Source organism: Nycticebus coucang, chromosome 10, assembly GCF_027406575.1.
Source record: "Nycticebus coucang isolate mNycCou1 chromosome 10, mNycCou1.pri, whole genome shotgun sequence".
NCBI lineage: Eukaryota > Metazoa > Chordata > Mammalia > Primates > Lorisidae > Nycticebus > Nycticebus coucang.
The window spans coordinates 131,657,541-131,683,737 of NC_069789.1; the positions used below are offsets into that span (position 1 = coordinate 131,657,541).

General features: G+C 50.5%; 1 protein-coding gene across 2 annotated transcripts in view; it reads right to left on the reverse strand.

The window, feature by feature from the left end:
- The window catches only part of ZNF536 (zinc finger protein 536), a 336,367-nt gene that overhangs the window by 111,193 nt on the left and 198,977 nt on the right, over nt 1–26,197 (reverse strand). The window contains exon 5 of one of the 2 annotated variants that reach the window (XM_053607796.1): nt 25,603–25,717. The exons of the other annotated variant lie outside the window; for it this stretch is intronic. Within the exon in view, the coding sequence (XP_053463771.1) occupies nt 25,713–25,717 (5 nt within the window). The 3' untranslated portion in view covers nt 25,603–25,712. Of the gene's footprint in view, nt 1–25,602; nt 25,718–26,197 lie in introns of those variants that run through there. 2 annotated transcript variants of the gene reach the window in all.

Below are 26,197 nucleotides of genomic sequence, written 5' to 3' on the forward strand. Positions count from 1 at the left end.
GAGGTGCCCCAGATCCCATGCCGTAAATCCATACGCTGAAATCCTCGGGGCCAGGCTGCCTCAGACCAGGCGTTGGCTTCAGCCTTCACTGAAGCGTGGACCTGTCCTGAGGAGTAGCTTCTGCCTGAGACAGACACGAGACGAAAGAGGGAATGGAAGGGGCAGGCAGACCAGCCCACAGCCGCTGCGAGGGGAGAACTGAGTGGGCCCACATCCCTCCGGCAGGCTGCTAGGGCCTCCTGGAGACCTGGCCTGGTGACCTGGTCAATACAGCTGTTTAATCCGTCACCATCAGTGTCACGTGGGGAGTCTAGAGATTTGTTACCAGGTATGCAAAGAAGGTGGTGACTGCTGGGGCAGTGGGAGGCTGGGGCAGGCAGGCACAGTGCTCACCTGGAGAGAGGGCTAAGCCAAAGAAGGCAAAGTGGTAGAGAATACCTGTGGCCTGACTCACAGATACCCAAGCCATGGCCCAGAGGGCAGCCTGGGACAGACACTGTAGCCTGGACCCTGCTGTTATGCACGCACCCCAGTCCTTCAGAATTCTTTTCCAACATTAAGAAGGTGGCCTGGGAAAACTTTCTCAGCACAGTTTGAAAAGCTTGGTTAGTGCAGGCATGGATGTGCTGCTCCCACACTTTGGGTATCACACCTGTGATCCCAGCACCTGGAAGGCCGAGGCGGGAGGATCACAGGGGCTCAAGAGTTTGTAACCAGCCTGAGCAAGAGTAAGATCCCATCTCTACTAAAAACAGAAAAATTTCCCAGGCATCATGGCAGGCGCCTGTAGTCCCAGCTACTCTAGAGGCTGAGGCAGGAAGATCTCTTAAGCCCAGGAGTGTGAGGTTGCTGTGAGCTATGACCCCAAAGCGCTCCAACCAGGGTGAAAGACGGAGACTCTGTCTCAAAAAAGAAAAAAGAAAAAAAAAAAAAAAGAAACAACAAGAAAAAATCATATATAGTATGTAAGGCTGAGAGGATGAGAGAGATTGGGGGAAGGGGACAGGGGGCAGATTCTTTGAGGCTGGCTTCTCATCAAGGACGGCTGGCAATATCTGCACATCTAGCCCATTATTTCCTCCTCTCCTCAGAGCTCTGCTTTGAAGGGTCCCTTCCAGCAGGTAGCTACGATGCCATGGTACTCTACCAAGGGTGACAAAGTAAGACTCGGTCTCAAAAATTTTTGGCCTTCTGTTTGGCCATCTCAGCAACTCCAAATTCTCTGCAGTCCTGCCAGGATGGCAGACCCCAGCTCCCAAGACCAAGGAGACAGCAAGTGCCAGCTCAGAGGTCACTGCAGGGTGGATAAATGGCCAGCCCTAGTACTGGTAGCTTCTCTCTCCTCTGAGTCCTAAAGTTCCGAGTTGGGGGCCATTGGGGGTGGGGGGCAGGGGTGTCAGGCAGGGAGAAGTTGAAGAAACATCAAACAGCAAAACCCTGTTGCCTGCAAACTTGCCAGGCGGGGGCAGAGCCACAGTGGCCCCCACAAGACCTAGAAGGGTTTTGCTTTGCCAGAGAGTCACCCCTGTGCGCTCACGTGGCCTACCTTTTTAGGAAACGCCGCATTTCAAAAAACCAGAAGCCGTTCATAAGAGCTGTGCCTCAGGGATAAACAATGGCAGAACAAGGCAGGTTAGTGGCAGCCAGGCTTGGTCAGTTGGCAGCAAAATCCACAGAGCTCACCCTGGAGTCTGCACTGGAGGTTTGGGGAACCTGCCCCAAACCTATCTGGAAAACGGGGTGATTCACCATCCACGGGACAGCAGATGGCCTCTCAGGCAGGGCTCACACAGGTTCCCTGTCGTCAGCCTCATAACCGTCCTCCCTTGCTGCCCTAAGACAACGGGGAGCCTCCCTGGAGTCCCAGGGAAGTGGTATTTTCTGCAAGGTAGAGCCCAGTAAAGCTGGAATTGGCCTGGAGTTGGATGTGAAACCGAGACACGGAAAAATAGCAGGAGCCGGGAAAGGGAAGAGAGGTGAGGAGGCCCCGTTGGTTCATTAGGAGACCCGCCAGCCAGTTTCCAGCCCCCTACACACGCGGGTATTTCTGACCAGCCTGGTGGCTTTCACAACACATCGTCCCTCGGATCTGCCGAGGATGCAGTTGCTGGAGACACTTGATAGCATTTGCACGAAAGGATCTTTCGACAACAGGTTTAATGACGGGTTTGGCTCCAGATATACGGAAGAGGATGCTGAGCCGGATGATGGCTTCTAAATGTTACGAATGTGAAGAACCTCAGCAAATACTAAATGCATTTCAAGCCTTATACCTGTTTATTTCACACTTTCTTTAATATACCAATTACTCATGTAACACCTAACTGAGAAATGTGTTAGATCCAGCAATCACTTAGAAGAATTTGCTAAACAGTAGCACGACGAATGTGTCCGTCACCTGACCGTTCATCATCCTTCTGTAACCATGAACTAGCTGGCAAACGGGGGGTAAAGTGGATTTCATCTTTGGGCTCAGAAAAAAAAAACCTAGAAGATATTTGTGATTAGGAGACATTTGCTTTGCATTTCCACAGCCAGTTAGGATTCACAAACATGAAAATCCATTATGGGATGGTGGATAAAGTGTGACCACGTCTTGTTCAGTCAATTAGTGAGTCAAGCCTGAGAGTGCCGCTCAGCTTATCATCTGCATCTTTCATCTGAGAAAAATAAAGAAGATGTTCAGAGGTGGGCCTCGGGAGAAAGGCGGTTCATTCGGCCACACTCTGCAGTCAGGCACTCACCTCCCTGACCCATTTTTTCTCCACATCCTAAAAATGGGTCCAGCAAAAGAAGGTTATCGCATAAGTTACCAGGAGATGAGAACGGAGAAATGCCAGGGTGCTGGGCACCCCTGGACTTCACAGGTGTCTCCTTATGCCACCAGTTGAAATCCTTTGTGCCGCTTTGATACCTTTGTGAGACACCAATGGATAATTTATCCCAAAATGGATGCTATTTTTGCTTGGCAAGGATTTGATGCCTACTGACTTGTGCATGAAAATTACCCGCACATCTGTATTCTGATTATGATATTTAGTGCAAGGGTCATGAATAATAATATTGCTAAATATGCTTATTGCCATCTATAAATAAAGGTTATCACACCAGAGAAGGTTTTGTTTTGGAGTGGCAGAACAAGGCAGGTTAGTTGCAAGACAATAGAGCTTTAATTTTAATATGAAAATAAATACTTAAATTTATAAATATTCAAATGATAGCCAAGTGTGGGAGGTGCACACCCAGGCCTGCACACCACGGGAGCAGGAACTCAGCTTTTCAAACTGAGCTGAGAAAGTTTTCCAAGGCCACCTTCTTGATGTCGGAAAGGAATCCTGAAGGACGGTACCCCGCTGTGAGGGATGTGTTTCTCTTGTGTTTCATTTTGTTCGTTTGTCTATTAATTTTTGAGACAGAGTCTCTGTCCCCCTGGATAAAGTGCTATGGCCTCATAGCTCACAGAAACCTCCAACTCTTGGGCTCAAGCGATCCTCCTGCCTCAGCCTCCCAAGTAGCTGGGACCTACAGACACCTGCCATGATACCAGGCTAGTTAATTTCTGTTATTAGTAGAGACAGGGGTCTCACGCTTGCTCAGGCTGGTCTCGAACTTCTGAGCTCAAGCAATCCACCTGCCTCAGCCTCCCAGAGTGCTGGGATTACAGATATGAGTCACCGCACTTGGCCTCTCTTGTATTTTAATATTACAGTTGGAGATTAAAATCCCAACAAAGACAGTTTTTCCTTCTTGAATCGCTCCAGCAATCCATCAAAGTTGGCTATGACGTGGAGGGACTCTAAGGGCCAGTAGAACAGAGTGGCTGAGGGACAGCACAGGGCAGAAGGCAGTGGCAACCCTGCCCAAGCCCAGGCAGTAAGGATGTCCGAGGCCCCTGCCCTGACGTCTCAAACACGACCACAGTCGTGTAAGACGAAAGGTCGTTTTTCCCCTGTTGGTATCTGTGTCTGTTCTAAACTCTCTTCCACTAGATGGGTGGGTGGCATTTGTCCCTGCCATCCCCTTCCAGAGCCCAGAAGGCAGAGCCAGCTGTGCTGGGCTCTCACACCTGCACGTCTGGCCCTGCAGTGTGATTCGGGACACGCCAGAGGCCCTTGGTCTTCTCCCTCCTGTGGATGCCTTTGCCGCTTCCTTGGCTGTTCTTCCCACTGGCCAGCCTTCCCTTATTTATACAAGCTGGCTTACTGACCAACAGAAAACAAACTCTAGACCTGGAAGGGTCCTTTCACATAGTCCAGTCAAGCCAAGCCACTCACTCTGCAGCTGGGGAGGCTGCCCCCCTGGAGACTGGAGGGCCTCCCTGCGAGGCCGTGAGGGCAGGGAGTCCTGGACTGCACTTTCTGCACCATCTGTAACCTTCACTCCCTCTGGGGCTGAAATTTCCAGCAGAAAGAGGGTCGCATTCTTACAGTCTGCAAGGGGGCTGTAGACCATGGTGTGAACTGATGACATACGCAGGGAAGGCAGTGGTTAGGACCGTTTTTTTACAGAAACAGCATTAACAGCAAAGAAAGATGCTCTGGCCTCCCCAAAACCAAAGGTAAAGCAAAGCTTTGCAAGCTCAGAAAGCCTCCCTGAAAGGCAGTGGAAGCCACAAAAAGACCTGTGTGTCTCTCATTTTCCTTCGTCCAAGACCTGAGGGCCCAAGTGCCCTCAGAAGAGGGGCCCAGGAGTAACAAGCTTGATCATGAGACCACTGCCAAGCTCTCCCCAGCCACAAGTCAGCTGGAATGTGAGAAAAACAGCACTCGGGCACCCAGAGCCCCAGATCATGGTGCCTGGGGAAGAGCCTCATGGCACAGGCCTGGCCAACATCAGCATTGCACAGGCCACCTGCCCCGGCCATCACACGCTTGGGGAGTTGCCAAAAAGAAAAACGAAAGAAAGTGTCATCTGAATGGAGCCCACTGAGTTGGTGCTAAGTATAATCGACTTTTCACCACCTTAAATAAAGATCCTGATAAAAGAAGATGCTCATTTACCTCGATATGCCAACGTCTGCTTAGACGGGACCCACTGGAGGTTCTATCTGAAGACATTTTTCTGGATGTGGAATCCTACTCAGCATACATCCAAGACAAGCTGGAGGTACCAGAGGGTCACTTCCTCCAGGAGCAACCCTCAGCCAACAATGACGTGGAGTCCAAGAGCAAGCACCCCAGCTTCCTCGCTGCTCGTGGGGCTGAGATGAGCCCCACGTCACTTCTCTGCCGTCCCAGAGTTGCCCACAATGGTAACTGGCTCTGTCATGCCCTATTTGCTGGTTTCTTTTCCTCTCTTGTCCGCCCCCCCCCACCTGTTCTTCCTAGGATCACCCCCAAATAAACCATTTGCACTCAATTCTCCGACATCCATAACCTGGGGACTGTCCGTAGAAGACGAGGGGTATCAGAACTAGTTCCTTCAACAGCAACATCAAAGTAAATCTAGGGGTTAAGGGTGGGTGGAACCTTTCGATTTTACAAGAAAATGATCAAAACTTCTCATGGTCCAAGTAACCCATGTAACCAAAGCGTGAGTCTGTGGTTGCCACCTCCAGACGGAGAGTCAATGTCACTGCCCTTCACGTCAGTTAGCATAAGCCACAGAGGGTCTACGGCACAGACCCTGGAGTCAGCAGGGACCTCGGAACAGTGGCAGCCCCCACCCCCACCCAGGGTTGGAAGGTGTTAATTAGTAAGTGGTCCCTGCCTATTCAGAACCTGAATCGGCTGTCCTCCAACTTCCTCGAGGCCCAGTCCACAGGTGTCTTTGGGAGTCTCTGCACACCTCTGCCCTCTGCAGCAGAGTCTGCACCTGAGCTGGGTCCCATGCAGCTACGTTCTTTTGGGCCACACCTCTGTGACTCTTGCCGTGTCCTCCTGTTCCCTGTACTATTACTTCTTTACTAAAAAAAAAAAAAAAAAAAAGAAAAGAAAACTACCTCTTTTTGCTTCTTAATAAATGTATCCTAAAAGGAAATTTTATATCAGAAACATAAGTTTCTGATAACCCAGCACTACTTGACATAATTAGAGTCACACCCCATAAAACAGTGAAAGCAAGAAAGTCTTACTAATTCCAGCTAGACTCGATTGCCTGAAAAGGCACTGGGCCTCACCCTCTCCCTCTGCTTTATAAGCTGTGACTGTCAGATGCTGGAGAGGTGTTCTTGGTTTTAATCAGAAAGCTTAGAAAAGAATCAAAGTAGGAATGCCTTTCTCATGAGGTTTCCATGGGGGCAGTGGCTTCAGCTGAGGCCATCGTGTGACTTTCAGTGAGTGGCATATGCCCAGTATTGGGAGACTGTCACCTTGTGTGGTCCCAGACCTCTCAGCCTCTTGCCAGCCCCTATTCTGCCAATCCCCTTCTCAAATGGGGCCTCTGGGACCAGACAGGTGACACCTTACTGACCACTGTGACCAGGACAATTGGCTCCTACTAATATGGTCATCACCTCATCAGTATCTAAAGACAAGAGGGCTCAGGGTTGCACCTGGAAGGCCACTGCGGCAGTGATGCCAGTTAGGGGCCAGATAACCTGCTTGTTCTGCAGGATGGCCGCGGACTACTGCATGGGCTGGTGAAATTCAGCGCTGAAGAAATTTGACCTCCAGCCCAGCAGGTGCATCTGTGATTCAAGGCACAGCTGCTGCCTGAGGGACCTCCCTGGGAAGCCACTTGTTGCTGCAGGATGAAGATTGCATGCACTTTGCAGCTGGGGCCTATGAGATCCGGGGGAACTCCCAGAAGCGGAAGCAGAGTGCCTGCTACAAGTGGAAGGGCCATGCGCGCACTAACTGATGCAGCAAGTTAGTAAATAGAAGCTTCTTTTTAATGCACTGATTACAGAAGTGACCTCAACTTAACCATGTGCACCTCAGGCTCAGCACTGCTGCAGGCTGCAAATTTAGTGGGGAATGAGCCAGTCAGAAAGGGCTTTTGTGAGTGCAGGATCGAGGCTTCCCTCTGGTCGCATCGAATGGGTGTCTCAATCCCTTCTGCTGTACAAACCCCACTCCTGCCCTTCCTCCGTGGAGGGAGCTCTTCCCCAGAAGGCTGCCATCTAAAGCACGACCTCGTTAATTCTTTCAGGGAATGAACTGTCCAGGCTACGAGGCTGAAGATCAATAGCTCAGTTGACAGGAAAGGGTGTGAGTCACCACTTTTTGATAGAGGCTTCCCAGGACAGCCTAATGAGGCCTGTCCAGTTGCTCTGAGTCTGCCACGCCTGCCAGACTTGGGAAGCAGATGCTGGGCGCATCCACGGTGAGCACCTCAAGAGCTTCGCACTGGGGGCTGGAGAACGTGCTCACCATCCTGCAGAGGCTGGGAGAATGGGAGAGTAATGTCAACTGATCTTGATTTAGTGGGAAAAACGCACCCTATCATTTCTTGTTAACTATTAAAGTCGTTCAACCCTTCCGAGAATTGATCTAACATCGGGTTGCTTTGAAGGTTTGATATGTCTTGTAATCCATAGATTATTGAAGTTAATTTCTCTGCTGAGATCTTGCTATCAGACAAGCTGCATGCATACTCAAAAGTTAAAAAAAAAAAAGAAAGAAAGATTTTTAATTGGATTTCTGCTATGCCTCAGTCCAGAAAAGTAGCAATGGTGGGAAAGGATGGTTAAGGAACTGGAAGGAAAAAGGGATCTTAACGCCTTTCAAATCTTGTCTCAAGATGCCTGTGGACAGACTCATATTATTTGCACACAATTTGTCCTTTGCTCATTTAAAAATATTTTTGGTGGCTGTTAGAGAATCCCTTACCAGATAAGATAAAGTGGGCAATAACCATGTGTTGGTTTATATCCCTGTGAATCATTTCTTCCCATACTTTAAATTAATTTTAATTGATTCTCATCCTCCTGACTTTCATTTACTTTTAAATGAGTTTCCGTTGTAGAGCTGGAATGCAACTGACTCAGAAGTTGACACGTTTTACAGTTTTGATCATAGATTATTATATAATGTTGACGAATGTTTCCCGGATGACAATATTGCATATCAAACACTACACAACACTCACGGTTCTCTCCATCCTCACAATATCTCACAGGTAGGCAGAACGCAGACTCTAACTGGGTTGAAAATGGTAATTAATTTCCAGAAGGTACAATTGCTTCACGACTGAAAATAATTTACCCGTTTATGACCATCAGCTAGAGTTGGCTGGCCAGGACGGCCTTTTCGAAAATGATATTCAGTGTCCGAAATTATACCGAGGGCCAGAAGGAGAAAGGAGGGGAAGGGAGAGAAGGAAGAAAACCGCGTGACTTTCTGTGTTGGTTTTCAAAAGTCCCTTTGTATCAGTTACTCCTTCTGTTCCGTGAGTCTGACCACTTGACTTTGAATTTTTGTTGCGTCCTTCTCTGGAAGGGTGACCTTGGTGCTGGAGAGGTCCTATATGGCTGTGAGCATGTAGGGGCAAGGTGTCCTTACCAGCCAGCCCATGCTGGGACCCAGTGATGGGGTTTCTATTCCTCGTCTTGCCTTAATGCAGAGACAAGGATGAGGAAGGTGTATGTAGTGGTGGGGAAGAGGCCGGACTGCTTGGGAAAGAGGTCGTGTGGTCGGTCGGGGTTGGCCATTTACCCAGAGCTTGTTTCTCCACCTTTTTTTATCTCACAGCACACTTGAACCTGCAGTTAAACTTCTGTGGCACACTAAAGTTACGTTGATAAAAAAAAAAAAAAAAAAGAATGGGGCAGCGCCTGTGGCTCAGTGAGTAGGGTGCCGGCCCCATATACTGAGGGTGGCGGGTTCAAACCCGGCCCCAGCCAAACTGCAACAAAAAAATAGCCGGGCGTTGTGGCGGGCGCCTGTAGTCCCAGCTACTCAGGAGGCTGAGGCAAGAGAATCACCTAAGCCCAAGAGTTGGAGGTTGCTGTGAGCTGTGTGAGGCCACAGCACTCTACCAAGGGCGATAAAGTGAGACTCTGTCTCTACAAAAAAAAATTGTACTTACTGTGCTTTGAACCTCTTTTGAAAATAATTTAATAATCTTTAAAAATTTTCACGGCACACTGGTTGAAAATCATGGGTCTAAACGCAGCAAAGGGCAGATAAACATAACAGCAGGAGGGAGCTCACCCCCCACCACCACCCGGAGCCAGCTTCTGTGAGTGAGAGGGCAGCGTCTTCAAAGCCGGGCTAATACTCCCAAAGATCTATTAACCTTCCTCACCACGAGGGCCAGAATCACCGCTCCTGAGTCTCCATCCATAGCCAAGTTCATCAAGTCTGTTGAAAAACACTGATCTGGATAAAGACCCAAACCGACCACACAATCTCTGTCCCTTCACTCATTTCTCCATCCACTCATCCCCCATTCATCTCTCAATTTATTCCTTTGGTCATTACAATATTAGTGAGGGCCTACTGTGTGCCAGGCACGTGCCAGGAGCCAGGCAAACACCTAAACTCCCCTTGCTGCCCTCATGACAATTACAGATGTCACACTTCCTCTTTCTGCTCACACCAGGATTGCCACAAATGAATAACTGCGGTGTTTCTGGACATTCTCGAGGTGCAGCAGACTGTGCCTCTAAGGGAGGTTTGACCCAAGAGCGATGAAGCCATGCCCTGCAGACAGCCAATGGAAAACATGAAGAAAGACAAGTTCCACCAGGTGCGTCTCTGGGAAATTATGAGGAATCAGGTAGGAGAGAGACCCGTGTGGCTCTGGAAGCCTTTATTAAAAGAACAAAAAGGGAGTTAATCCTGAAGGCTGGACATGGATTGGCAGAGAGGAGCCGGAGGGCATTCCAGGCTGGGTCTCCAGGGCCTCCAAACATCCGCTGAGCTGTGCTTTGCATAGAAGTACAGCCACGTGTAGAGACACTCGCACACTTCTGTTTAATCAGGAGTGCTGTAACACCGCGGGGAGAGAAATCCCGGTAGCCCTGCCACGGGAGCCACGTTTTCCTCTCCACCCAGACTAAACATACAGCACCTTCGCCAACAGCTTTCTTACCACTGATCCCTTATCCCCCCGCTGCTGGGGGATTTGAGAGTGTAAATAACACAGGAGCTAAGAGGCGTCATCCGCCCAAGTCCCACAAGGAGAGGGGAGAGGCGGCCTCTCCATCTGCTGGTAACCGCTGCGCAGGTCGCTGCCTGCTGGAGCCCAGCTCAGGGCCGGCCGTGTCCGGAGCCCTGGCCAGCTCTGGAGGGCAGCATCCACATGCACGGAGCAGGCTGCAGGTGTGCAGTGAGTCTTGCCTACCTGGGCTGAATTGTATGCAGGGCAACACACACACACCAAAACCACACCCACACCAGCTGCTGAGGAAGCCCTTCCACAATTAAGGGCACAGCACCCACTGGCCTCCTGGGCCTGCCAACAGCCTCTCTGCAACTCACAAGCTCCCAGAACTGCAGCCACACAGAGAGGCCATCGCTGGGGCCCCCAGTGGCCTGTCTTCATGAGGCTGGAGAAGGGCCGCAGGTGCTGAGTCCCTCTCCCTATACCATAACCAGTGTGGCCTTGGGTTGCTCACAGACCTTGTTCCCATTAGCGCCCACACTCCACCTTAAACATGCCACTCAGTTCCCAAATCTCCCTCTGACAGGTCCCATGAGGCCCCAGGGTTCATCTAGATCCCCCACCTCCTGGCACAGACTGGGAAACTGAGACAGAAAGAGGTTTGAGGCTCAGGCAAGGAACTAGTAAGGGGACCCGGTCCTCAGCCATTGTCACTCTGGAGGCTGCAGGGTGTGGATACACTGATTTATTTATTTATGTTGAGACAACGTCTCACCCTGTTGTCCCCATGGGTAGAGTGCTCTGATATCATAGCTCACAGCAGCCTCAAACACTTGAGCTCAAGCTAGCCTCCTGCCTCAGCCTCCCGAGTAGCTGAGACAGCACACACTTGCCAGTATGCCAGGCTAGTTTTTCTATTTTTAGTAGAGACAGGGTCTCGCTCTTGCTCAAGCTGGTCTTGAATTCCTGAGCTCAGGCAATCCATCTGCTTCGGACTCCCAGACTGCTGGGATTATAGGCATGGGCCACCAGGCCAACCTGATACACATTTGCAACTGCCTTTGCTACTAAGCCTGCCCTGAGCCCACTGCCTGTGGCCTGAGAGATCCATTGTTATCCACCAGAGACAGCAGCTGAATTCTGGGGACCCACTACAGAGACTTTAGGTGCCTTAACCCCTGGTCCTTTCCTGTAGTGCAAACCCGGAAAGTACCAGGGGACCAGAGCTCAGGGTGGAGCACAGCAGAAAAGGGCCTTTCAGCCAGGGCTCTCTGTGGCAGCCAGAGGAGCGAGGATCTGCGGTCAACCCCAGGCCACTGGGTAAGCAAGGGCCTCCCAGGTAAGCAGGAGCAGAGGGTCATGGAGGGGCCGGTGATGGAAAGTGAGCGTGGAGGCCAGGCCTTTCAGGCTCAGGAGTTGTGTCCACTCAATCGCAACCATGTGCATTTGGAACTGGGACAAGCCAAGTCCAGAAGCCACAGCATCTTTAAAGAGAGCCTTTTTAAAAAGTGTCAGCCAGCAGAAAGAAGAAAGAATGTTTCTTGAATGGGAGGGATGGGTCCAGGGGTAGAAAAGTGGGAGGGACCTCAAAAGTCACCAAACAGAGTGGAGCATTTCACTATGGTGGTGCCCTGAGAGTGAAGGAATTACGGTGTCTTCTAAAGCATTTGATTTCAATCTGACCACACCACTCCCCACACCACTCATGTGCCCCTCAGGGGTCTGGAGACAGAAAAAGATGGGTTGCCCTCGTGGCCTCACTGTCCACGGCTGTCTTTATCCATGCCCTTTGCTGGCCTCTTTCCATACTAACTCTGGACGTGGTCATGTAACTTTGGCTGCTGGGACAAGGGTGATAATGGTAATAGGATCATGCATGGGGGCTGAGTCAAGGGGATCACCCCAGTAATACCAGCACCCTGGAAGGCTGAGGCAGGAGGATTGCTTAAGGCCAGGAGTTTGGCAATATCGTAAGAACCCCATCTCTATTGGAAGTAAACATTAAAAAAAAAAAAAAAATTAGCACACACCTGTAGTCCTCGCTGCTGGTAGGCAGAGGCAGGAGGATTGTTTGAGCCCAGGAGTTTCAGGTTACAGTGAGCTGTGATCACACCACTGTATTCTAGCCTGGGTGGCAGAGGGAGACCCTGTCTCTTAAGAAAAGGAGAGAGAGAGAGGGAGAGAGAGAGAAGTGCTGGTGATCTGCCTTTACTCTCTTGGAAGAGCCTCAGCTAACCGGCTGGAGGATGAGAGACCACGAAAAGCTATCCTTGATGAGTCCATCTCCAGCTGACCTTTCATAGGGGCAAAGAAGTCCTTTAAGACAGGCCAAGCTGGCCAGGCATGGTGGTTCACGCCTGTAATCCCAGCACCCCGGGAGGCGGAGGTGGCTGGGTCATCTGAGCTCAGGAGTTCCAGACCAGCCTGAGTAAGAGCAAGACCCCATCTCTACTACAAATACAAAAACTAGCAAGGTGAGGTGGTGTGCACCTGTAGTCCCAGCTACTTGGGAGGCTGAGGCAGGACGATTGCTTGAGCCCAGGAGTTTGAGGTTGCTGTGAGCTGTGACGCCACAGCACTCTACCCAGGGTGACAGAGTAAGACTCTGTCTCAAAAAAAAGATACAAAGATTAGCCGAGCCTAGCCTGGATCAATAGACTCACCCAGCTGACCAAAGACCTGTTGTTTTAATCACTAAATTTGTTACTCAGCAGTAGCTCACTACTACAGCTATAGTGGGGAAAGCACACTTACTAGTCATACAAACAGAGACAAACTGCATGGCTGACAATCCACTCCAAGAAGGAAACTGAGCTAGTGATTTTCTAGATGTCACCAACACAGCAACCAATGCTGCCACCCCCAAGCTGCCACTGTACCTCACACTTAGTGCTCCATCAGGAAGCAGCAGACACAGGCCTAAAGACCTCCCATGCATAACCCTGTGTGCACGGACATGTCAGGTGGACACAGTTACCTTCTCCATGAGAGACCCACAGCTCAGCAAAGCTCAGCAGCCGGACCACGGTCACACACTTCTAGTTGGTGCTAAAGCTTCGTTCTCAAATGCTGCACTAAGGTGCAAATGGGCCTGTCCAGAGTAAATGCCAAAGCCTAATAAGTGAGAGATGAAAGCCCCCCTCTGAGTAAGGGTCTGGTAAGTGGCGCTGTCTGCATGTCCTGTCTAAAGCAAATAGCATTGGGCCCCAATTTACCATTACTTCATTGAGAAATGGACGATGTTCCAACCTAGCTGTGTCTTGAAGAGGTCCATATTTCAGAAGTTCAATGGATGCACCTTAATGTTCTGTGAATATCTGAACTTGTAAACAATTCTGTTCCATCAGCCCCTCCTGACGTGAAGAAAACTCATTCTCCAGGTTATACAACCCAACAGCTTCATGTGGGAAGGATCAGTGGAGACTGGCCACAGGCTCAGTGCTCAGATATGGCAAGAACAGCCGAGACGCCCAGAACTACGACCGAGAGAGACTTTAAAAGGTTTCCTCTGCCACGCCAGGCGTCAGCCCACACTCAGAATCCCCAGGTCTCACAGTGGGTCCCATCCTCAAGGGGTGACGAAGGCGAGTCTCATAAAACATGGTATTTATCTGCCCAACTTCCCCCCACAAACTCAGGACACCCCCTCAAGTGACTCGATTTCTGAAAAACCAAGTCTCCCCGAGTCAGAGGAACTTTTTCTTTTTAATCTGAAATTGCTAGGCCAATTTTATAGCTTTCCTCCAGAAACCCCTCCAGATTCCACCTCTGAACTTCAAAACAACAATTTTATTTGGAGAGCTGATTTATTCATAAGTAAATAGGTTCCAGGGCGAGGGAAGTAAAAGGATCGGGAGGCAGTTACTGGGTTTATCAGCACAAAAGCTTCACTGTTGCCGGCAGCGGAGCCTCTCCCGTCCCTGTACCTTTCAAAACTAATATGTAACCATATCTGTTTTAAAAGAGTGATTCATTTTCCTCCCATTGCCTGTGAAACTCTCTTCATCCCCACCACAGGAAACTTGAGTCTGATTTTAATGAGCTTCAATTGGAATGTGGCCTTTGAAAAGTAGTGCATTTGAAAAGATGGAACATTAAATTTTGTAATGATGTAAAACATCTTCAATTTTTGACAGGACAATGGTGCTTATTGTACTTTATGAGTCCACTGGCGATTCAAAGGTCACTTTGTATATGACTCCACAGACAGGGGCAGCGCTGAATGAAAATTAGGTTACATGTGATCAGCTTTATTATTAATCAGACGAAAATGGATTTTTAACATTGTTCTAATGAGCAACAGAGAAGAGAGGAAATATCACGAGTGAAACTACACAAGAACTGGGATGCACAAAGCTAAAAAACGCGCCGTGGTCCTATCGAGTATCACGCTTTAAATCTGAAATACTTAAATACTATCTCGAGGAATAAAATGTAGCTGCATATTTTGCTGTCATAAATACATAGCAAACGGGTGAAATACCTACTCTAATTTACTATCTCTGTCCCTTGTTTATAACTAACTAATGAACTGATTTCTCTGCAACGTATATTGCCACAGCCCCCAGGAACACCAGGCGGGGTGAAGTCATGTCATGATTTCCATGATAAATCCTGTTTTTCAGGGGTTTATAACTCAGCTGTAGATATGTAATTCAGACTAAAACTTGGCATACAGGACCTAAGCCAGGAAGCAAATTTACGCTACCACCGCCAGTCCGCCCCCATCTAATTTTTTAAAGCTTTTCTTTGTGGGCTATTTTTGTATGGAAGAGATGGGGTATTAAAATGAAGGAGGGAAAAACACACACACACACACACACTCGCAATAAATAATAGTGGAAGAGTTGGTGATTTTTGTTTTCATTTCATATTCAAATCAAAAAGCTATTTTTCAAGATACTCTCTGCAAAGCATATCAAGGTCTTTAAGAAAGAAAATAGACTATAAATGCCAAACAAATAAAACCAGGCAACAGAGGCATCTTTAAAGTGCCACTGGGAGGAGCATGTGATTGGGGAAACTGAGTCAGGAGTGTGCAGGCGTGGGGTGCTGTTTCCTAAAGAGGCAAGGTGCCCTAGAAAGGGCCAGATCTCTCATCTCACTGCTGCCCTTGGAAGACGGCTGGGTGCTGAGAGCATTGCGCGGGACAAGAAACAGTCCCCGAGTCGGCCAGGCAGCTTTGTAGGAAGAAAAGCCCACAGGGCTTGCGTGCAGCCAGTCTGGGGGTTACACTGTGGTCACAGAGGGAAGGAGGGGAGGATGTGGATGGTGTGGACAGTAGGTCCCCACTGCCAGGGTCAGAGCCTGGCTGTCTAGCCCACGGCATCAGACGTGGAAACAGCCGGTGTAGACGCTGCCTTGCCAGAGCACAGCCCAAGCTACCTGCAGCTGCCTTCCAGCCGCCACCCTCCCCGGGAGGCCAGGAGGAAGGAGCCCATGACAGAGGAAGAGACTGGAGTGAAGCTACAACACTGGGACTCCCGAGCTGTCAGGGCAGGGGTGAGGGGTGTGGAGGAGGACCCAGGTCAGAGGAAGGAGAAGAGTACCTGGGAGGACATGGAGGATCTTCCCAAAGCTTTGGCTAGGGCGGGGGTCAAGCACACAGCCTCAGAGGGGACTGTCCTACATGCAGTCCACTCGGCTCTTGTCACCACGAATACCCCAGTGAGGACCTGCCGCTGACTCCCACCTTCCTGCCCCTGGGCCGCCACCCCAACAGCCAGCTGGACCCCAGACCGCCTCCCACACCCTCCAGAGGCTTCCCTGCCTCTCAGGGTCCCCTGCAGATTAAATGCACAGCCCTTGGACCAAACATGATTGAGAATTTCTAAACAGCAAAGCCTCCCAGTAAAGCGCAGAACCCTTGTAAACACGAGGCCTCTGGGACCGTGGGGACACACAAGTCCCGCCCAGCTGGCCTCGGCCAGAGTCTGTCTCTGAGGGCTGTTTCCTGTCCCTGTCTTATACATTTTCTCTTCATTACTCTCCCAACAAGCCCTTGGCCTCAGGGTCTTGGCCCTGGCTTCACCCTCAGCTGAACGTGCTCCCCAGTTCCTCCCCCCCAACTCACTAGTGTCCCCGCAAGTCTTGGCCCGAACCCTCCAGACCTTGTCTCTGTCCTCCTGGTCAGGGAGCAGCCCCCACACTCCCGAAGCCCCTTACCTGCCACATCTTTCTCCTCAGCCTCCTCACCCTCTACCCTCCCAGCTGCCTCCTGTGTCTGCTGTCCACCACCCACTCCCTGAGGACGGGGAGGGGGCTCCGTCTCTCTCCTGGGCTGCCAGGTCCCCAATGCCTAGACAGGAGCATGGCACACAGGAGCCCTCTGGGAATATCTCCCGAATGAGCACACGGCCATCCTGGGGACGCAGACGTGTGGGGTGTCCCCAGAGCAGCCAACCAGCCGCTCCAAGTGCTGCCAGCAACATCTTGTTAGCCCATAGGAGGGGCTGTCCATAGTGGGAAGGGCCCAGTGGGGCAGAGCAAAGGGGGACAGGCTGTGCCTGCTTTGTGACCTCCATGCCCCAGTGCTGGACAGGGAGACATCTCGTCAGTATTTGCTGAGTGAAATAATGAATGATGAGCATAGGAACCAGTGTGCTGTGCTGGGGGTGCCTCCTGACTGTTCCCGTCAACTCAGGAGGCCTCCCCCCTCCTCCACACAGACCACAAGGGGCAGGGGTGGGGGCTGCATAAGCAGAGGTGAGCCGGTGTAGACCTGTACCAGTGTAGACATGTTCGTGTGGTGGCAAACCCAGACGACCAGCCACGGCTCACGTCCTCCCTGCTTCAACAATGGGCCTCCCTGGGCTAAACTCCAGCCCTGCTGTCTATCTACTTTCTTACCTTTAAGGTGAGTCCAGCAGGAGTTCACAGAAGCCAGAAGAGGGAAATCCATTAATTAGAAGTATTTTTAAGCTTAATTTATTTTTGAGACAGAATCTCACTCTGTTGCCCTGGGTAGAGTGCCGTGGTGTCACAGCTCACAGCAACCTCCAACTCTTGGGCTTGAGCCATCCTCCTGCCTCCGTCTCCTGAGTAGCTGGGAGTTTTGCCATAATGCCCAGCTAGTTTTTCTGTTTTTAGTAGAAACGGGGTCTCGCTCTTACTCAGGCTGGTCTGGAACTCCTGAGCCCAAGCAATCCACCTGCCTCAGCCTCTCAGAGTGCTGGGATTAGAGACGTAAGCCACTGCACCCAGCCCTATGTTTTAAGTTTTATTTGATAACACAAATGTGTATGTAAGTTCATAGACTTGACCCTGATAAAGCACCCACGTTCAGTTTGGTTGTCCTAGGATGGCCTGACTGGGCATGAGTGCTCCACAGCACGACCCCATAGGGTGTCAAGGACAGCAACCTATTTCCAACCAAGTGCCCATGCAAGGAGAGCCCCGGACCAGCTGGACACCAGGAGCGCCCAGTGACTGCTCCATGTCCAACCTGAATCCTCCTCTTGCTACTGAAGTCATGGTCCTTGGCTTGACCTTGGGCAGCAGCAATGGGACCAGGTCATTGCTACTGTGACCAGCCTTCCACGCTGAGCACACCCTGGGAGCACCCCAGGCCAATCTCCCTGAGGCAGGGTGCAGCCTGGGAGCGGGAGGCGGTGCACTTGGGAGTCAGGCCTCCGGGCCCTTTTTTTGCAGAGGAATCCAGCCTTGCCCTTTTCCTTAAAGCAGTGGTTCTCAACCTTCCTAATGCCGGGATGTATTTTCATTATTACAAAGGGGTTGTGACCCACGGGTTGAGAATCGCTGCCTTTAGGGGTCTTTTCCTCCAATCTTTGTTCACAATCATACGGGTCCTCTGGCCCCACTGCAAAGCCTGTCTAATGGAGAACATCACAAGTAGTTCTGGAATACAAAAGCAGCCTTTCCAGTTATCTTCACAATGTGAGACAACAAAGTTCTTTCAGGTTGCTATAGTTCCTAATTTTACCTTTTAATATCAGGAAATAGATACTGCGGCAGCTCATAGGAAAGCTGAGCTGCCTCTTGCTTCCCGCGGAGGCCAGAACGGCCTGGGATGCAAATAATGTAACAACAAGCTGGGAGAAGAAACACCAAAAAAAAAAAAAAAAAAAAAACCCACCCAGAAATACAGAAATAGCTACTGATCTGAAAGCAGTTTTCCCTGAGAATTGAATGGGCTGCCAGTCTTGGAAATGCTCCCCCTTCCCCTTGAGTAGCAGCACCTGTGATCACAGCCACGGTGTTGGAAGGGGCCAAGTTGGGGCTAGAGCTGGAGCTGGCCTGGTCAGCATGGAGTGGAAGGTCACGGCCATAGGCTGGTCTGAGCAGCAATCTCCCCTTCTCCAGGGAGGCTGGATTCAGGTCGAGGGATTGGCCTTGTTCTCTGGGGGACTTTGTTGGTGTGACCTCTGAGAGTCCCGACCAGCTCCGGCTCTATTTGTGCAGGACCTACAAGGGACACTGGGCAGGTGTAGTTCCCAGAAGGGCTCTGTCAGGGGGAGTCTTGGTCTGTGAGGACAAGAGAGCCTTCTCTTGGGGGAGCGGGGGATTGGCTATATTTGCTGTGCTGTCCCGTTCCTGAGGGATCAGGGATCAGGTGACCAGTAATGGGGTTCGTGCGCAGATACCGGAGTCCTGGTGTCTCCTCTGGACCCAAGAAACTGACAGCGTGGCTGGTCAGCTTTAGAGGAAGCATCAGAGGTATCTGGAAGCTCTGGGTGCCTAACCCTGCCTTCCGCTGTCATGAACTACCAGTAACTCATGCCATTATTTTCTCTCTGAGAGTCAGTTTTCTCATCTTTAAAAATGAGAAAAATGGTCCCACTGCGAGCTCTGTTGACCACTGAGAGCCTCTGAGACCCTGGAATGAAATACCAATGTCTGGAGAAGCCTTGGAACAGGTTGGTCTCACACGCAGCGAACCCTGTGCCCCAGGACCTAGGAGCCCCCCGCCATTCTGCTCCATTCCTGTGCCAGGGTCTTTGTGCTGGCCCCTTTCCTTGGGATATGCACCCCCAAATCTCTGCATGCTAGTCCCCATTCATCACTCAAGTTCTCTCCACTGACCTCCCTGGGCCCAGAAAGGCCCTCCCCCCGACCTTGGGGTGTTTGAGGCTGACCTTGGGTGTCGTGCTCTTGTCTTCAACCCACTCACCAGGCTGAGCCTACATTATGGACTTGTTTGTTGTCAGTGTTCCCAGAGACGTGAGCCCCCCAGGACAACCCTCTCCACTACTTGGTGGGCAGCCATCTCTCAACTCTCTGGAACAATTCCCTCTGTGCTAAGTAAAGGGACAGATAACCGCATTCATTTCCTGTGAGAGAACCTTCTCCTTTCTGAAAGCTCTGGACAGAATGCTGGTCCTTCATTCCTCGGAGCAGAGCTGCCGGAGGGGAGTGAGCAGTCAGGGGGAGGCCAGAGGAACCAGTTTGTCCTCAGAATGGGCCTCCACTCAGCATGATGCCTGTGCCCTCCGCTCCCCATATCCCACAGAAATCCCTTTATTGTTCCCCCACCATATAGTCTGCTCTTGGGACAGGGCCTGGAAGCTCAGTGTGACCCACAGTCCTGGAGTTTCCTCTCCCCGGGCCATGCAGGGGTGTTCTCCTCTCCACCACAGGCTGCACTCGGGGAAGAACCAGCCTCAGGAGGTGGCAGGGAAAGAGATTTCTGTCCAGAGGAAAACTTCTCAGCATTCTTTTGCAAATCCTGGTCCTAGGCAAAGGTGACTACACAAATCTGAAAGCCCATTTGAGCCAGGGCCGCATTAAACCAAGAATGAAACCACCTCTCACCCACGCAGCCGTGTGACCAGCCCCTCTGTGGTCAAAGCTACCCCTGGACAAGCCTCAGAAACACCTCCCATGCCAGGGGGCAGGTTCCCAGAAGGTAGAGGGACAGTCCTTAGAGGGACCAGCTCGGACCCCTGAACACTGCACCAACTCTGGCCTCAGATTCTGCAGCCAGGGGCAAGTCCTCCCCCCCATACACATGTCTAAGTTTACTTCTAGCTCTGATAGTCTCAGACTCTTCAATCTCATTACGGAGGGCCCAATTTAGGCCTCGATGAGCTCTAAAAATAAAGCAGGCTGCCCAACAGGGGAGGCTGGTGCATCTGGTGGGGCAGGCCTGGGACTCTGGGATGAAGCTGGATATTGGGATCACACAGGACAAAGGGGACTGAGACGCAAGCGGAGGTGAACATCCGAACAAATGAGAGAAAAGCGAGGGAAAATGGGGGTGTCGGGGCACAGAGAGTCTCCCCTCCCTCTCCGGCTTCAAAGTCATTTTCTCTCTTTTGTGGCTGATGGCCACGTGGCTGCCTGGAGACCCTCTCCCCAGGCCGCTTCAATCCTCTGTTGAATAAAGTGGACCTCATGGTTCATTATCCCCACTGCAGAGGGCCTGGGCCATCTCATCCCTTACTTAGCCTGTGGGTTGGACGTCCCTCCCATGGAGCTCCCTGGAAACATTCCCAACTTCCGACCTCATCAAAGTCCCAAGCGGACCCGCAAAGGCATCCCACCCTCTGCTAGTGGGTCACCCCCCAACTCCAGAGACTCCCCAGCAGAATGACCTTACCCCTCTGCTGGGGGGACACAGCTTGACCTGAACCCCACAGCCGCCTGGCCCCCAGCCTGCTGAAGCCCACCCCTTCTCCCTGGGACGGCTCTTTTCTTGGAAGAACACCACCAGGGCTCCTGAAAGAGGAAAATATGCTAACATGTGAAAAAGCTAGAACCAAAAGAAAAAGAGAAAGAGAAAATGCGATATGCAAAGAGCCTGGCGGCAAACAAGCCTCCCTGAGCCGACGTGGGGGCGGTCGGGGCTCTGCGTGCCCAGCGGGAACCCCACTCACCCTCCTTTGAGAAGCGGGAGAGCACCTGACCGCTGGCCCACAGGACGTGTTTTGATAACTCCCCGAAATGAGACGGTGTTTGACGGGAGGCTAATTGGGCATAATTCCCTCCGTGACTTGGAGTCAACACGCAGCCTCCCCGGCCAGCCCTCGTACCATCGCCAGCGAATTCTATTTCCGTGGCCAGATTTATTAGAGACGCCATGTTTTTTGAGGAGACATCACGGACATATTTATTGATATGTTTAAAATATAGGTTTTTAACTCAATTCCTTAGCCCTTAAAAACAAAGTAAAGAGATAGACAGATACAATTATGTTCTGACTGGTTTCTGCCAGCCTGCCCAATGGGAACGTCGGTACACAGTTCTCAGTGGCACTGAAATCTGCTTAGGAAAGCAACAAGTCCTTTGTTCCGTTGACAACAGTTATTACAATTAATTCATTTTGTGATTGGTACTTGCGCTGAGTGACAAGGTGTTATTTTACCTCTGTAAAAGTTAAAGTGGTAATACCTACGTGCACAATAATAACATTGCCAGCTTGCCGTCAGTCAGCCTGAAGGGGGCTGGCTCCCAGCAGGCTGGGTGGCTGCCGCCCCTCTGCACACCCCACATGCTTAGTTTGAGTTGGCAGGAATGTGCTAGGTAACTCTGCTCAAAGTTCATACCCCCCCACCTCACCGGGATTTCTGCAGTTTTTCCTAAAGGCCTAGATCCAAAGATGACATGACTTGGGGGAGAAGGGTGGTGTCCAGGAGCAAGCTGAATGATCTGGGGGACACAAGCCTTTCCTTGCCTTGTCACCCTTTGTCCAGCTTGGAATTTCACAGGAAGACCCTGGTTCTGCCTGTGCCCAGGGATGTCTCAACAGTGGCACTATTGACGTGGAGCTGGGGCTGTCTTGTGCTCTGTAGGTGGGTAGCAGAGTCCATGGCCTCTACCTGCCAGAAAATCCCCTGGCTGAGAACAGTTGCTGTACACAGCCCTCTGAGCAGTTCATATGTTATAGACAGAAGGTTCAAGAGCCTTCCTCTGGGATGACCCCTGTCTCAAGCTGGACGCTGGTGACGCCATTTAACCCAGAGGCAGAGTGGTAGGCAGGTCTGATCACAGCTCCCAGAAGGAAGGAAAGTGGATGGGCCTTTTGTCCCAGGAAGAAGGTGCAGGTAAAGGAGAATGGTGAACAGAGCAACTTCTGCAGGGATGTGGCCGTGGAGCCCATGTCCAAGGCCACTTTTCCCAAAGTGCTAGACTCCCCCTAACTCAGCTTAGGAGCATCAGAAAGGGCATCGCTGGTCACAGGAGCTTCTGCCCTCAACCCAGATCTTAAAAAAATGTATAACAGATACCTCCACGTAAAAACATGTTGAACAAAACTTGTCGCTATTCACTATTGGCGATTTTAATCATCACACACCACGTTTCAGAAAACTCTGGTTATCTGAGTGCCCAGGTGACTCGCATTCTCTGCTCATTTATTTCATACCAATTAGTCACTTGGCTTTCTGCTTAAGTTTCTCCTGCAGCCACCACCTCATCAGGTGAAGAAGAAAAAGCTGCAGAATGGGGCGGGTGATCCTGGTTCTAGGTGGATTATTTCCAGGAGGGGCACCAAAAGTGGGACAGGACAGGTGGAGGCTGCACTCCTGCCCCCTGGACGCCCGTCACTTCCTCTTTAGAGAAGCTCAATAGGTTTTCTGTAGTGGACAGAGTCCTAAGTTCTTGCCCACTTAACTGGGGGTACCCAGGAATTAGGACTGAAGAGCCTGTCGTCCCAGCTACCCTGGAGCACGGCTGAAGGTTGCCGGGTCCCCAGCCCGCCCAGCATCCTTTCAACAGGACCGATTCAGCAGAACTTGACCTGCCCTGTACCTCTGCTCTGAAATGCCATTGATAGGGGCTATGCCACAGAGATCCCCCATTCTTTTTTTATTAGCAGTATTTATCACCTTTTCAAAATCAATTGCATATTTCAAATTAAAACAAATGACTTCATCGAGGCTCATCAATACCTGTAGCCTTGCCTTTTAAAAAGTAAAAAGTTGAACGTAAAGAAAATCTCATCTGTGCTCCCATTGATTCAATCGTAACATAATTCAATATTTAATAAATATAATCCCCTTTGTCTGTGCGGTACAATGTCATAAAAAATGCAAAAGATATCCTGGCATCTGAGATCTGGTGAGGTGGGTGGGAAAAGTCGCCTCTTCCCTGTAACCTCCCAGCCGGGGAGTGCGTTTCTCACCTGCTCCACACACCAGGAGCTGTTAATTCCTACGATATCTTACTAAATAAATAAATAAATAAAAGTTTATAATATTTAATGATTCGAAAACCAAAAATCCAAAATGCTACCTACTACCTGCATGATTGCCATTTCATCTCCTTAAACTTCTCCAGCTCGACGTCTCTAAAAGGGCAAACGCAGAAAACCCTTATATAATACCTAATTTGTACATCTGTGGCTTCCCTCCGCCTGGCACAGGCACCATATGCTTTTAATTATCATAATAGCTCTAAAGAACCTGTTCGGTGGGAAACACATATGATCCTTTTATTACTGGTTTGTAATTTAAACAGTTTTAACAGAAAAGGTCTGGCTATTGGGGAGTGACAGGCTCAAAGGGCCCAAGATGCCAGCCGTCGACCTCTGGAAAGCTCAAGTTCGGATCCCACCCACTGAGGGGGACCTCCTCCTTCCCCCACTTGACAGAGGTAATTGGGCCCATGTGAAGCGGCTCTGTGGGACCTAAAAGACATAATCTGGGATCTCCAGCAACGCTGGGTTTGGGTCAGAGCCTGCTACAAGGAGAATAAGGTTGATAAATATTATCCTAGTCTGACCCCAGCTGCCCTCAGGTTGAGGGCTGGGCCCCCTGCAGCACCCGGGGGGGCTGGGCCACCCACTCTCCTCTGCCCCCTCTTGGGCCTCGGGGAACAATTGAAAGCGAGGGGTCAGGTTTCCTGTAGGCCTTGCAGGCGGGAGGGGGATTGTGGGGGAGACATAACAGTTATTTTTTTTCCCTCAAGGCTGGGAAATGACTGAATCAACGTAGTCGTGAGAATGCTGATTGACAGATGTGAGAGGGAAGGAATTGTGAGATTGTCACCGTGACGCTGTCCTTTCCAGAGAGGTGAAGATTCTAAGAGAGGACGGGACCTGCCCAGGACCACGTGGCACGTTCAAGGCCTCACACCTGGTGCCCCTGCTCGGCGTCCTGTCCTGACTGCACCTAGGTGGCAAGCCAGAGGCTGTCCGGGATGGGACTCGCCCTGGAATGACCCCATCTCTCCTGAGGCCCAGAGCTCCAGGGTACCAGGGTGCCGAAAACAGCTTGTTTTTATTTATTTGTGAGTTGGTTGGTTTGCTGTTGATGTCTCTGAAATGAGATTAAAGGCACAGGGAAAGTGCTAGCAAGGTGAAGCAGCAAAGAGGCCACAGCCAGGGATGTCCACTGTCCAGGGAGGCCAGACACGAGGATCCCTGCTGCCTAGTGAGATCACAGATTTTCACTGTCCAGGGAGGTCAGACCCAGGAATGTCCACTGCCAGGGAGCCCCACTGTCCAGGGAGGTCACTCATGGGGCTTCCCACTGCCCAGGGAGGTCATGCACAAGATCTCTACTGGCCAGCTTGAATCTCGGCAACTTTACTTACTTGCTGGGTGATCTTAGGCCAAGTAAGGAGTTTCTCTGAACCTCCATCTGGCCATATATTTGAAGGACAATAATCACGTCACATCTATCTAAGTCATGGAGTTTTTATGAGGCTTAAATGAAAGAACGTCATCTGTATTGTCATTTAGAAGGAGCTTTAAATAGGGCATATCGTAAGCAATTTTTTTTTGAAAATAAACCTGGACATTTAGGCGGGGAGCTCAGGAAATGGGATCTTGCTGCTAAGACTAAGTCGCCATTCCTGGGGTCTGGGGGAATTACAGGGGAGGCGGTCATCTTCCCCACAGCCAAGATGTGGCCCCAGCTTGTCTGGTTTTTAGTGGAACACAGTATCTGGGTTATAACTGAATTTCTAGGTGACTTCTTACAGACATCCAAGGTGTGGAGACAGGGTTAGGAGTGATGTCCTTCCGAGTTTCTTTCTACCTGTCCAAATTCCGGCCTGATTCTACTTAGTTGCCATAAAAGTGACCCTTCTATCAATCCAAAATTAAATAAATAAATAAATAATTTAAAAAGAAGAATGGCTTTCTCTTTTCCATTACTGATTGGTTTCAGCATCTGAATGTGACTGATTCTATGCTATTTTAGTACTTTGATTTTTTTGGTTTGTTTTTTGGTCACAGACTTTTATGTAAGACATGCCATATATTGGTAGAGTGGTATAGCATAGTTGATAATACATTCTGGTACATGATGCTATCGTAATGAATAATAGCAGTTTTATTTATTATCATTGGTGTTTGGCGTCAGACACACACATCTCAGTAGACTCCTCTCTGATGCCCCTTAGCGGCCCTCCTCCCGGGCCCTGCCTGCAGCCAACCAGGCAGAGGTTCAGGGGCCCCACCCCCATCACAAGAAGGTCATGACTTGAGGAGCTGGGAGAATTTACCATTGAGTGGGACAAAAATGGAAAAAAAAAAAAAAAAAGACTGTGGGCTGGTTGCCTCACATCTTTGGGCCTCAGTATTCCAATTCATAAAATGGGCTCTGATGACAAGGTGAGTCTGGTTACCCAGAAGTAGACTGGCTTCAGGGGCTCCCCATGGAGATGGCCAACCTCAGGGTGGCTGCTGGCCTGGAGGGTGAGGCCAGGAGCATGTCCAGGAACATGATGACTCCTCCCACTCCATCTTTGCCTTCCTCATTCTGAACAAGCCCCACTCCCTCTGGTCAGCAGGAGGGCAGTTGTTCATTTGGCCAACTTCACCCTTGAAGAAGGAAGGATGGAGTGATAAGCCCATCTGAGTCTCAAAGTGACGTGAAAAGACAAAGGGCAAGCTCTATGGTAAGTTAAAACAGGCCGGGTGCAGTGGCTCACACCTGTAATCCCAGCACTCTGGGAGGCCAGGGAGGGAGGATTGGCTGAACTCAATGAGTTCGAGACCAGCTTAAGTAAGAGCGATAGAAAAACTATAGCCAGGCATAGTAGTCCCAGCTACTCAGGACACTGAGGCAGGAGTTTGAGGTTGCTGTGAGCTAGGACGCCATGGCACTCTACCCAGGGTGACAGAGTGAGACTGTCTCAAAAAGAAAAAAAAAAAGGAGGGGGGAGACTCTACACAAGCCTCACAGGGATTGATCTTTCCTTCTGTCCCTCATTTGAGATGTCAACAGTGACCGCAAGGCCCTTTCTGTCCACCTGACCAGGCCATTGCACTGACCCTCCCCTCAGGAAACCAGACCTTCTT